This window comes from Pan troglodytes, chromosome 15, assembly GCF_028858775.2.
Source record: "Pan troglodytes isolate AG18354 chromosome 15, NHGRI_mPanTro3-v2.0_pri, whole genome shotgun sequence".
NCBI classification, from domain to species: domain Eukaryota; kingdom Metazoa; phylum Chordata; class Mammalia; order Primates; family Hominidae; genus Pan; species Pan troglodytes.
The window spans coordinates 79,504,014-79,517,773 of record NC_072413.2 but is presented as its reverse complement, the minus strand read 5'-3'; the positions used below and the strand labels follow the sequence as shown (position 1 = coordinate 79,517,773).

Sequence of the window (13,760 nt, the reverse complement as noted above, 5' to 3'; positions counted from 1 at the left end):
TCTCAAGGAGTACTTTGTGGTCTTCTCTGTATTTCCTGAATTTGAATGTTGGCCTTTCTTGCTAGGTTGGGGAAGTTCTCCTGGATAATATCATGAAGAGTTTTTTCCAACTTGGTTCCATTCTTCCCATCACATAGTCCCATATTTCTTGGTGGCTTCATTAATTCCTTTTCATTCTTTTTTCTCTAATCTTGTCTTCACACTTTATTTCATTAAGTTGATCTTCAATCTCTGATATCCTTTCTTCCACTTGATCGATTTGGCTATTGACACTTGCGCATGCTTCACGAAATTCTCATGCTGTGTTTTTCAGTTCCATCAGGTCATTTATGTTTTTCTCTAAACTGGTCATTCTAGTTAGCAATTCCTCTAACCTTTTTTCAAGGTTCTTAGCTTCCTTGCATTGGGTTAGAACATGCTCCTTTAGCTCAGAGGATTTTGTTATTACCAACCTTCTGAAGCCTACCTGTCAATTCGTCAAACTCATTCTCCATCCAGTTTTGTTCCCTTGCTGGTGAGGAGTTGTGATCCTTTGGGGGAGAAGAGGCATTCTGGTTTTTGGAATTTTCAGCCTTTTTGTGCTGGTTTTTCTTCATCTTCATGGATTTATCTACCTTTGGTCTTTGATGTTGGTGACCTTCAGATGGGGTCTCTGAGTGGACGTCCTTTTTGTTGATGTTGATGCTATTCCTTTCTGTTTGTTAGTTTTCCTTCTAACAGTCAGACCCCTCTACTGCAGTTCTGCTGGAGTTTGCTGGAGGTCCACTCCGGACCCTGTTTTCCTGGGTATCACCAGTAGAGGCTGCAGAACAGCAAAGATTGCCGCCTGTTCCTTCCTCTGGAAGCTTTGTCCCAGAGGGGCACTGGCCAGATGCCAGCCAGACCTCTCCTGTACGAGGTGTCTCCTAGTCAGGAGGCAAGGGAGTCAGGGACCCACTTGAGGAGTCAGTCTGTCCCTTAGCAGAGCTCGAGCACTGTGCTGGGAGATCTGCTGCTCTATACAGAGCCAGCAGGCAGGAACACTTAAGTCTGCTGAAGCTGCGCCCACAGCCGCCTCTTCCCCCAGGTGCTCTGTCCCAGGGAGATGAGAGTTTTATCTATAAGCCAGTGACTGGGGCTGCTGCCTTCCCTTCAGAGATGCCCTACCTGGAGAGTAGGAATCTAGAGAGGCAGTCTGGCCACAGTGGCTTTGCCGAGTTGCAGTGGGCTCCATCCAGTTCAAATTTCCCTGTGGCTTTGTTTACACTGTGAGGGGAAAACTGCCTACTCAAGGGTCAGTAATGGCGGATGCCCCTCCCCCTACCAAGCTCAAGCATCCCAGGTCAACTTCAGACTGCTGTGCTGGCAGCAAGAATTTAAAGCCAGTGGATCTTAGCTTGCTGGGCGCTGTGGGGGTGGGATCCACTGAGCTAGACCGCTTGGTTCCTTGGCTTCAGCCCCCTCTCCAGGGATGTGAATGGTTCTGTCTCGTTGGTGTTCCAGGAGCCACTGGGGTATGAAAAAAAACTCCTGCAGGCTGAGGCATGAGAATTGCTTACACCTGGTAAGCAGAGGTTTCCGTGAGCTGAGACGGCACCACTGCACTCCAGCCTGGGTGACAGAGTGAGACTCTGTCACGAAACAACAACAACAAAAAAACCCAGAAAAACAGAAATAAATCTTAAGGAGAGTAAGCAGCTAGCTCGGTATCTGCCCAAACGGCCACCCAGTTTAGTGCTTGAACTCCAGGGCCCTGGTGGTATAGGCACCCAAGGGAATCTCCTGTTCTGCAGGTTGCAAAGACTGTGGGAAAAGCATAGTATCTGGGCCAGAGTGCACCGTTCCTCACAGCACAGTCCCTCGTAGCTTCCCTTGGTTAGGGGAAGGAGTTCCCCAACCCCTTGCGCTTCCCAGGTGAGGTGACACCCCAGTCAGCTTTGGCTTACCCTCTCTAGGCTGCACCCACTCTCTAACCAGTCCCAGTGAGATGAGCCAGGTACCTCAATTGGAAATGCAGAAATCACCCATCTTCTGCATTGATCTCGCTGGGAGCTGCAGACCAGAGCTGTTCCTATTCAGCCATCTTGCCAGCCACACCCGTCTATCTCCATTTCTAACCGGCATATGAATTTCCTCTGAATAAACCTTTGAGTACAATGGTTTTCATTGGTTATTTCAGCATTATATCCAAACAATGAATTTAAAAGTTTGTGTAATTAATTTGGTCATTCCCATGCAGGAGAGGATCTCCAGGCCATTACACAGGTCACACCTGGAGATAGCCTGTTTCAAAGTCATCAAAAGTAGCATTTCACCTTCCCCTTTATATCAGCCTAAAATCCTCAGACCATCTGGCTTCAATCACTGCTCAGACCTCACAGCTTCCTACCTCCTCCACCCCTCCCACCTTCTTCTGCAACCATAGAACCCCTTGGTGTTTTTAGAAAACAACAGACATGCTCTTGCCTTGGAAATTTTACACAGCGTGCTCCCTATTCCTGGACAGCTCTTCTCTCCCATATCTTCATGGCTGGTTCTGTCATCTTCTTAAGTCTTTGCTCAAATGTAAACTTTACAGGGAATCCTGCCCTGACCTCCTCATTTTAAATTTTAACGCCCTTGCTCCAAGATTCTTATTCTTCTTCCCTGCTTTATCTTTTTTTCCATAGCATTTATCACTTCCTAATTTTATAATTTACTTATTTATTTTTGTCTGTTTTTCACTCTATTTAGAAGGTAAACTCCATGGTTTTTTGTTTTTTATTCATTGCTCGAGCCCTCATCAAGAACCAGGTGTGTCACACAGCACGTGCTGAGGAAGAAAATAAAGGGCAGTCTCTAACAAGCAGAGTTGACCTAGCACTCAGAACTAGGGCATATTATTTTCTGATTAGACATAAGCAATCCCACAGAAAACCAACCCTAGACAGGTTACTTGAGACCAGGATACAACGAGACAAGTCAAAGTCATTTTATAACTTTAAGCACAGACCCAAACAAGGTCCCTGTGCCACCCACAAAACACCAAACACCTCCTGTCTTGGCCAAAATGAGTGAATGCTACTTCTTTTCTACTTACAGCTTTATCCTCATTCTTGTCTACTCTCCTTAAGATTTATTTCTGTTTTTCTGTTTTGTTGTTGTTGTTGTTTTGTGACAGAGTCTCACTCTGTCACCCAGCCTGGACTGTAGTGGTGCCATCTTGGCTCACAGCAACCTCTGCTTCCCAGGTTCAAGCGATTCTCATGCCTCAGCCTCCTGAGTATCTGGGACTACAGGCGTGCACCACCATGCCTTGCTAATTATTGATTTATTTCTATCAAATCATGGTGTTGCAGGAAGCCAGGGACCCTGAACAGAGGGACAAGCTGGAGCCGAGGCAGAAGAACATAAATTGTGAAGATTTCATGGACATTTATCAGTTCCCAAAATTAATACTTTTATAATTTCTTATGCCTGTCTTTACTGCAATCTCTGAATATAAATTGTGAAGATTTCATGGACATTTATCACTTCCCTAATAATACTCTTACAATTTCTTATGTCTGTCTTTATTTTAATCTCTTAATCACGTTATCTTCGTAAGCTGAGAATGTCTGTCACCTCAGGACCATTATTGTACAAATTGATTGTAAAACATGTGTTTGAACAATATGAAATCAGTGCACCCTGAAAAAGAACAGAATAACAGTGATTTTCAGGGAACAAGGGAAGATAACCATAAGGTCTGACTGCCTGCGGGGTTGGGCAGAATAGAGCCATATTTTTCTTCTTGCAGAGAGCCTATAAACGGACATGTGAGTAGGAGAGATATCGCTGAATTCTTTTCCCAGCAAGGAATATTAATAATTGATACCCTGGGGAAAGAATGCATTCCTGGGAGGAGGTCTATAAATGGCTGCTCTGGGAGTGTCTATCTTATGTGGTTGAGATAAGGACTGAAATACCCCCTGGTCTCCTGCAGTACCCTCAGGCTTACTAGGATTGGGAAATTCCAGCCTGGTAAATTCTAGTCAGACTGGTTTTCTGCTCTCGAACCCTGTTTCCTGTTAAGATGTTTATCAAGACAATACGTGCACAGTGGGACATAGACCCTCATCAGTAATTCTAATTTTGCCTTCGCCTTGTGATCTTTATTGCCCTTTGAAGCATGTGATCCTTGTGACTTACTCCCTGTTCATACACCCCCTCCCCTTTTAAAATCCCTAATAAAAACTTGCTGGTTTTGCAGCTCGGGGTCATCATCATGGTCCTACCAATATGTGATGTCATCCCCCAGAGGCCCAGCTGTAAAATTCCTCTCTTTGTACTCTTTCTCTTTTTCAGACCAGCCAACACTTAGGGAAAATAAAAAAGAACCTATGTTGAAATATTGGGGGCTGGTTCCCCCGATAGAAGGCAGGGGCACTTCTAACAGCATCCAATCTAGAGCAAACCCAACTTCCTTAGTCTCTGACAAATCACCCAATCAAAGCCCAAATTCTAAGATAGGTTCTTTCTAATACCCTCCTACAGAGATATCTTATGGTGTGTTTTTTTTCCACACTGCAATGAGTAATAAAGCCAATGTGCTCAACTACAGGAATGTTCCTGTATATTTGTGGAAGGAAGGAAGGTCCTGTGAAAATAATGTTCCTAATGCAACATTCACTAATTAAATACATTGCTATCTACTCAAGGGTTAACTGAATTTAATGGGAGCTCTAAGCTGTTTATCTCTACCTTATAAAGTTCACTTCATCGAGTTCTTATTTAAATTTAGTTATAATCCAGTCTCTCCCTGGAACTAGCAGTTAACAAATTTACGAAAATATTGGACCCAAAGATGCCTGTCCAGTTATTTAGGGTAAAAACATATCCTGGCCTTTCCTTTATCTGGTATGAGTCAACACTGCTCAGAGAATACACATGTCCAGAGCAAATGTCACTTCACGATGAAACTTGGTAAACAGCCTGAGGCCCCCTCCCCCCTTTCATCTTCTATCAGCTTCAAAGATTAGGTAGATCAAACATACTCCTCCACAATCTATGATCTACAATCCAAACTTAATGCTCTTAATTATAATCATGGAAACTGGCATGAACACCCAAAACTTATTAATTTGATCACTTTGATCACCTGCCATATGCTGTCCTGAAGTTAGGAGGGATAAGATGAGGTATAAGTCCATTGTTCATTTACTCCAAGAGCTCAGAATATAAATAAGAAGATGCCAGGTTCTATCTCACTATATAATGCAAGAGTTTATATTTTCATTTATGCATGAAAACTTTAATTTACCTCATCTATAGGAAAGAAAGTACATTCTTTTCTAAGCCCTGAAGGGAAAAATATTCTGCTTCTTGCTTCTCCCTAATCCTGCCCTGGCAAATACCTTAATACAAATGCTGACAGTCTTGCCTATTACCAATTCAAATGGAATGCAAAGAAAAGCACAGGAAAGGATATATCCCACTAGAGTTGGTGACAATTGCCCCATTCTCAGGAAAAGTCTCTGGAGGTTGTCTCACCATCCTTAAGTGAAAAGCAAGCTGGGTTTATGTCCTCAACACGTTCAGGTTCTCAGCATTTGTTGATTGCTTGATTCATTTCAATGGAATGAGGTTACATCAGTGTCATCTGCATTAAAAGGTGTTTATTACCTACCTCTATTGAGTGCTATGCTGTGCTGCAACGCAGAGCAAACAGGTTTTCTGCAACTTGGAAATCTCTGACAATGACCCAGAATGCTGATATGGACAGATGGAATAAAGACAGCTGAGCAAATATTGAAGCAGTCTAAGAATTAATAAATAATATTAACATTTTGTACAAGTACATAACCTTAACTGGGAATGCTGGCAGGTAACCTTGAGGAGTGTATGCACAGACTGGATAGGCCATGGAGAATTCACAACCTTTTTTCTAATTAATCTCATGCAATATAGCAGCCTGATAAAATAAATCTGACTTTCCCACAGCATATTCTGAACCACTTTGGAGACTTGGAACTTCCCCAGGAAGTCAGGTCCTATGAGAATTCTCAGAGCACGTCAGCTACTCATTGCTGGCTAAAGGCAAAAGCTCTAGCAGCTCTAAGCCCTTTTCGCATTAAGGGTATAAAACTAATTTCCCTCCTTCGCCTCAACCAAGCAATCAATAAGAAACAATACTATATGTAAAACATCCTACAATGTAGAAAGTGCTTTTATCCTGTGTCTCCATTTTGAATCTCACAACAGACAGGCAAGACATAATCTATCAACCAATAAATAATTAACTAGTGCTAGTGGTGGCAAGTCCAGCACTATATACCTATACACAGAATCACATGATCATCTCCAGCCTCAGCATGTTTACAATCTGTTTATAAGGCAAGATTGTGAGTGTTCAATAGATTCTTAGAGAAATGAAGATTAATGAGGACAGATCTGGTTGGAGAAGTGTGATCCAAGACGAAATGTGAATGAAATTGGGAAGGATGCCAGAGTTATGGCTAAGTGAAAGAAGCAAGGGCAGTTGGAGAAAGGGTAGAGGAACCCTTAGGAAGACATGATTGTGTTAATGTGAAATCTGGAAAGTAAAACGGAAGTGGCTATTTGGTCCATGCAGCAGCACCCAGAACAACCCTTAAATATAAGACGTACTCAGTAAAGACAAAACTGAAAAAAGAAGTTGGGGCTTAACTAAGCAGCAAACTTTCCTCAGTTTTAATCAAACAGATAATCACTGGCTCTTCTGTAGAAGGCAGAAGTTTCTTCCCTGGTACTTCCCCAACAGAGTAGAACTGTCAGCACAGTTCCTATTCTACAGTGAGTAGAATAAGTTCTAATTTTTTTTATTCTGTGAAAAGTGTAGCCATTGAAAATTTTCAATAGGCATATGAAAGCAGTGTTTAAGGAAAATTAATATGGCCATGATATGTGATTCAGGTTAAAGGGAGAATGATGTCAGTGAATATGGCTGGAACTCAGGTGCATCATCCAGGTGAGAGAAAATGAAAGCCATTAGGGGAGTTTTCAGTGAGGAAGAGAACAGAGGTACATAATAAAATAAAACAATTTAAAAGTTACATAGTTTAAACTGATAGAACTTGATTATCAATAAGATGAAAAAGAAAGGAAAATATACCAGATTTTACTCTATGATTTATAATCAGAGGAACTCAGAGGGAACATTGTTAGTGACAGAAATGGTGATGTAGCTGAAAAGACAAGTTTTTGGAGGAGATAATTCTTTCCTTCATCTCCTCCGATGTGAATGAGAAACAGTGGTTGGTTTTTTACCATCTTCCTGAAAATAAAAGGCTGTATCTCAAAAAACAAAAAACAAAAAAAAAAAAAAAAAAAAGGAAGGAAGACAAATGCCCAGAAGTGTTAAGACACATGGCCAGCAGAGACTTTTCCAAAGTCCTTCACTTGGCTGGACTAGGTTCTAGGCCTTAGAGCTGACTGTGGGTGGATGACAGGGAAAGCAGAATGACACGGTTTGAGAAAAGAAGGGGCAGGCACACCAAGCCACTGCTCTGCTACTCAGTTGGAACATGCCTGGATTTCGCGCTTATTACATAGAGTATTTCCGTGCCTGCGATGCAATCACTATCACCTCTACCTCCACACACGTGAACCTGGTCTCCTGACTTTAGTTAGGAAAGAAGAGAAGAATGCAACTCACAAGAGGAGAAGGATGAGGACAAGTGTTTAAAATAATTTTTCAAAGCTGTTGGCACATTTTCTTGATGATTATTGTCTGGTGAACCTAGTGAAAATAAATACTGTATTGAGATAATCTGTGCTGAGCGGATTTATTTCCTTTTGTTTTGTCGGAGAAAGGAGGACAGGTACTGAGTTGCACCCTGGTTTCCGTACTTCACGGTACTGTTTTATCTAAGTTTTAAAAAACACTTCAAATTCAACTAGCTGTGGCATTTTTCTCAGTGCTCTTATCACTATGCCCAATTTAAATTTTTTAAATAAAACAGGAAAAGATGCTAAACACATTACAAGCTCTTAAAATTATTCCTTAATATTTATTTTGGGTCAATTTAAAAAGGCTTGTGAATCCATAGCCTTGAGTTAATATTTAGCCCAGGTGTTAGTTAAATTCTAACTTCAACAGTCACCCGCACTTGTAAATCTTGCCCTACGATGGACTACGTTTCCCAAGAGCACCCCCCGAGTTAATCACATGAAGCGCATTCTGGGAATTGTAGTCTCGGATGAGCCTCTTTCTCCCAGTCTTTGACTCACGCGCTGATTCCGGTTGAACCCAGGGGCTACCAATTAGCTGGGGCCATGTCCGTGAGTCGTGGTCCAACCGAGAAAGCTGGTGTGGGAGCTTCGTACAATGATTGGCCAATGAATGACCCCCGGGGCGGAGCAATGGGGTGGGCGGGGAGATCATGGTGACTGGACCAGAAGCCCGCGACGGCGGGCGGGGATTGGCTGCGCGCTGGGTCAGGGAAGCCTGGGAAGGGGCGGAGGAAGGAGACTAGAGCAGGAAGAGCAGCGGCGAGGCGGCGGTGGTGGCTGAGTCCGTGGTGGCAGAGGCGAAGGCGACAGCTCTAGGGGTTGGCACCGGCCCCGAGAGGAGGATGCGGGTCCGGATAGGGCTGACGCTGCTGCTCTGTGCGGTGCTGCTGAGCTTGGCCTCGGCGTCCTCGGGTCAGTATCCGCCCCCTCGGGCTGAAGGCCCAGAGCCTCCGCCCCCCAGCCTCTACAGCCGGCGGGGCCGTGGGGACTCCAGGCTCGGGACCCCGTTCTCCCTGGGCACATCTCGCACTGGGCTGTCACTCGCTCTTTGGCTTTGCTTGGCCTGCGCCAAAGGGGCTATTTAGGAAGGTGGAGTGGGGTGGAAAAAGAAGGGGCGGTCACCCTGCCCACACCTCTCTCCCACGTAACAAACTTTGCGCGACTCTTCTCACGAACGCGGAATTGACACCAAAGCAATGAATCCTGATACAGGAGCCCGAGTGGAGCTTCCTCGACCCTGGGGTAGAGGAAGGGTCTGGTCTAGAACTCTGGGCTTGGGAATTGTAAGTTAAATAATTGACAAACCTGGAGCTGTCACTTTGGGGCAGAGGAGGATCCATCCAGACCAGGATGTTGACAGTAGTTTGGTGAGTTTGCTTAACACCTGAGATGGTCCCTGGTCTGTTTGTCTGTTTAAAAACGAAGACTTTTGATCTCATCGTAGCCACTTTTTACTTTTTTGAAACCTTCCTGAGAAAGCGGTGACCTGTCACAGTGTTTCTGAGTTGCCCCATGTTTGTTGACAGTCATTTTATGATGTTCGGGAAAATCTTGGTTCTTATAAGATGCGTTTTATATAGATACAGAAATTTGTGTGCTTTTGAATTGATTTTCCAGTTAGCTAATTTTTATTCTGGTTCTGCTTTTTTCCCCCTTTTTTAATGTTTTAATCTGCCTACATTTGAAAATTTCCATTTTGAGAGTGTTCATGAAAACTTCGTGTTTCTAAGTGTTGATAAATAAAAATTAGTACAGTAAAACTTTGGAATTTTAATCAGTTTCAGTTAACAGGACAGGTGTTCTGTGGCTTGACGTTTTGGGGGGACAACACGGAGTATAAATGTCAGCTTTTTCTTTTTTTAATAAATGTCAGCTTTTTTTTAACAGAAAATTTCCCAGATGGTTATCTGAATCCCCAAATTACCTGTCCTAGTTGTAAATCAATGCCATAACGTCATTCTGCTTCTAAAATAAGAGGCCTAAACCTAAATTCTATCCATGATGTGGTTTGAGATACCATTTCAAAAGCACCAACCCTATGCTAATTACTTTACTGCCAACATCATTCTTTCAGGTCCACTCCCCTCCCTCCAGTAGTAGTGATGGTTTGAGTTAATGACCAGATCTTTAGACTATACTTAACTCTCGAAGCACTTTTAGCAGTTATTTAATATTTGATCAAAAAGCATGAAATGAAGCTGTTGAGCTTAATGAGTAGAGTACCTGCTGGACCATGGACCTCCTGCATCAGAATTCCTCTTATGGGTTTGTTAAACATTTGGTTTTAGGTCTGGAACAGCTCAGGTATACATAGATTAACAATCTCCATGAGGGATTCTTCACACTAAAGAGAACTACAGTAATGAAAGAGCACGGTGTGTATCCCTCTGAATTTAATTGGCAGAGTTTAAAGAAAATTAAAGCATAGGAATTGTGCTGTCTGTCTTTGACTGCATTTTATATACTTAGAGCTCCATGCCAGTGGAAAAGATATTTGAAGATCAACAGTTGGGGCTTTCAGGATGTTATAATAAAAGACTTAACACTGATATATTAAATCCTTGGGTTGTATTGATGTAGGTAGAGGACTGTATTCAAGAAATGTCTGCTCTGATTTCCATCATAGTTAAAGCTGTGCCACAACATTTCAATGGTAAAGGCAAAAGCCTTAGCCAGAACTAAAACAATGTAGATGTGCATGCTAAAAGGTAATAAAGGCAGTGCTGTGCTCACATGAAGTTCATATGTCATAAAACACCTGTATCATAAAACATATATCATAAAACAGGCCTGGCTCATACCTGTAATCCCAGCACTTTGGGAGGCTGAAGTGGAAGGATCACTTGAGCCCAGGAGTTCAAGACCAACCTGGGCAACATGGCGAAACCCCATCTCTACGTAACTCCAGGTGTGATGGTGCACACGTGTAGTTCCAGCTACTTGGGAGGCTGAGGTGGCAGGATGGAGTGAGCCCCAGGAGGTTGAGGCTGCACTGAGCTGTGATTATGCCACTGCACTCCAGCCTGGACAATAGAGCGAGACCCTATGTCAAAAAAAAAGAAAAAAAAAAACCCTGTGTTAAATAAAGTTGTGTAAATTAAGCTATGGATTTTCAATTGTGATTTTCCTTCACAGGGTTTCGGCCTCAAAGTTTAAAGTTTTACTCCAGTATTAAAATCAAGTTTTTGGTTATAATTTTGTGTTTGAACATTAGTGGTTACCCAGGGCAGGTCGCATCTCTCCAGGTGGAGTATGGTCAGCCAACAAAGAGAATCTTGATTCTATCGCTGTTGATAGCTGTTAGCTAGTATCATGTTTTAGAAGCATGTAAAAATATGATATAGTCACATGCTACATAATGACATTTTGGTCAACAATGAACCCCATGTAAGATGGTGGCCCTGTAAGAATATAATGGAGCTGAAAAATTCCTGTCACCTAGTGACATTGTAGCCATTGGAACATGGTAGCACACTTTTTAAAAAATAAGTTTAGTGTAGTTTAAGTGTACAGTGTTTACAATAGTGTATAGTAACATCCTAGGCTTCACATTCACTCACTCACTGACCCACAGCAACTCTTAATCCTGCAAGTTCCATTTATGGTAAGTGCCCTAGACAGGTATATGTTTTGTAATCTTTTACACCATATTTTCACTGTAGCTTTTCTATGTTTAGCTATGTTTATGTACACAAATACTTACTGTTATGTTACAGTTGCCTACAGTAGTCTGTATAGTCACGTGCTGTACAGATTTGTAGCTTAGGAACAACAGGCTACACTATGTAGCCCAGGTATGTAGAAGGCTATCCCATTGAGGTTTATTTAAGTATACAAAAAGGAAATCGCCCAGTGATACACTTTTCAGAACATATCCTCGTCATTGACACGTGGCTAATATTAGAAACATTTTCTCTTTTCTATTAATAAATTTAAAGGAGGACACTAAAAAGATATTTCTTCATTTTCTCAGGATAATAGTGAAAAGGTTATAATTTTTCTCACAAATGCATGCTTTCTTATTTTTGGCAGAAGAGGCAAATGGCTTAACCTTTTTTTTTCTTTGTGCCAAGCAGTGTTAGTCATTTTAGTTAGGTCCACTGCCAGGTATTTCAGGTAATAATTATAAATTCAGAGAGTAGTTTTCAGACAGCAGAGGATGTTTAATTTCACTGTTTTGGTCGTTCCTTAAAATATTGTGAGTCAGCGGGACAGAGGTGTTACCCCTTTTGACAGATTGAGAAACAGAGGCTGAGCAAGCTTTTGTTACTGAACCATGTGTCAGAATTAACATGTGATGAAGCCAGGTTCCAGACCTAGCTCTCCAGGTCTCAGAATTGAAGAAATTTAGAATCGAGAGTATCTTAGGATCTGTACCGATTTAGAGCTAAAGCAGAGAACAGGATATCTGGTCTGTTTTCACCAAACTATTTAGACTTTCTGTGTTTAAAGGTTATCAGTCTGTTTAATTTACGTGATGAATGGAAAAATGATTTTGTAGTGATCACTTTTCCCTGAAAGCATATCTCTGGTACTTTGCAGTTTTGTTAGCTAATACAATAAAAATAAAAACTGGTCCTTTTCAAAGGAAGGTGTACAATTAATAAAATAATATGAACCATTTGGATGTGATGCTGATGAGCGAGAAGCGCATAACTTAATCCTTTTGCATTTTTTTCTTGTTGCTTGATATCTGTGTTCTGATGAAAACATTACTATTTGCTTTTTATTTATGCATAACTTCAGTCTCTTTAATCCTTACCTGAATACTACTTATCAGAAGTTCCTAGGTTATAAACAACTCTTTAAAAAGTGTTGTGTGAATGTTTATATCAGTTTGAAAAAGAAAATAGCTTATGCTTTGAGACTACCATCTGGGGTAGGCTTTCCCAGTTTAGTAACTGAGAATTATCTTATTCACCAGTAATATTAGCATATAGTCCAGGTTGCGAAGAGAGAGGGAGAGAAAGAGAAGCATGATGCAATTCACATGAAATAACTCTGATGTTACAAATCATGTTTCTTGGAGTTTGAAAACACGTTTTGCTACTCTAATGCCTAACAGCTTGTGCTGTGTGAAATGTACATGTCTTTAAGTGTATTTACAGGTGTGTCCATATGATTCACCTGTTAGCTACCTATGTAACCTGTTGTGGTGAGGTACTAAATGTAGCAATTTAGTGATAGTGATTTAGAGTTCCAGCTAATCTAAAGTTTCATTCAGTATTTGGGGGTATTTCATATACGTTTAAACATTTAATATCTGTTTTGATATATTAACTAGTTGAAGTTTGTGATTAATTACGTATACTTACAGTACAACTTTGATATATTATAGAGATGGGTTTTTTAAATTTATCTAAAGATTTGCTGAGAATGGAATTTGAACCACATGTTAGAAATTGGGCTTTGGGTAATACTTGTGAAGAAGTTAGCATGAAGGACAATTGTTAATTAACTGACATCATTGCCTAATGTTATGGGCGCTGTGGGACTAATATGTGGCATACCCTTCTCTCCACCTGCCAGAAGTAAAACATACTTTGAAGGTAATCTAAAAGTAGGTGAATATGAATAGTAGCTGTAATTTAAATTTTCTTTGACTTGACAGCACTTTCATATATGGCAAAACCTCACTAATGGACTAGTTTCCTCAAATATTCGAAAGAAATATTGTGAGGTAGTGTCTTGTATTTTGTGCATAATTGAGTTGGTTATACTTCTTAGTCTTAACTCAGTACTTTGATAACAAACTCTAACACAGGTTTTTTGTTATATTTTAGAGTTGCAAATTACAAATGATATTTAAGATATAGCCATATGAAGTAAAGTATAAATGACAACTATAGTAGCAAATTTTCTAGTAAAAAATCACATGGTCTTACAGGGTTTTGTCTACTGGTTAATTTCTCATACAGCTTATGGAGCAGGTAAAACTGAAACTCACTCCTGAATAAAATCAGGTAATTTTAAGAGCAAGAGGGAAACTTAAAGATGATCTGACAGATTCGCTGTTTTAAACTGGCAAGGAATACAAAAATCAAGCATTT

At 41.1% G+C, this 13,760-nt stretch overlaps 2 protein-coding genes across 6 annotated transcripts in view; one reads left to right on the top strand and one right to left on the bottom strand.

Annotated features, from left to right (window-relative positions):
- Nucleotides 1-13,760, bottom strand: part of LOC129136995 (uncharacterized) — a 566,655-nt gene that overhangs the window by 537,626 nt on the left and 15,269 nt on the right. The gene's annotated exons all lie outside the window — the stretch shown is intronic.
- The window catches only part of SEL1L (SEL1L adaptor subunit of ERAD E3 ubiquitin ligase), a 60,854-nt gene continuing 55,436 nt past the window's right edge, over nt 8,343-13,760 (top strand). Inside the window, exon 1 of one of the 2 annotated variants that reach the window (XM_510102.8) lies at nt 8,343-8,622. In XM_510102.8, coding sequence (XP_510102.3) covers nt 8,553-8,622 — 70 coding nt within the window. In that variant the 5' untranslated portion in view covers nt 8,343-8,552. The remainder of the gene's footprint in view (nt 8,623-13,760) is intronic. The other variant, XM_016926528.4, reaches the window with a different exon arrangement.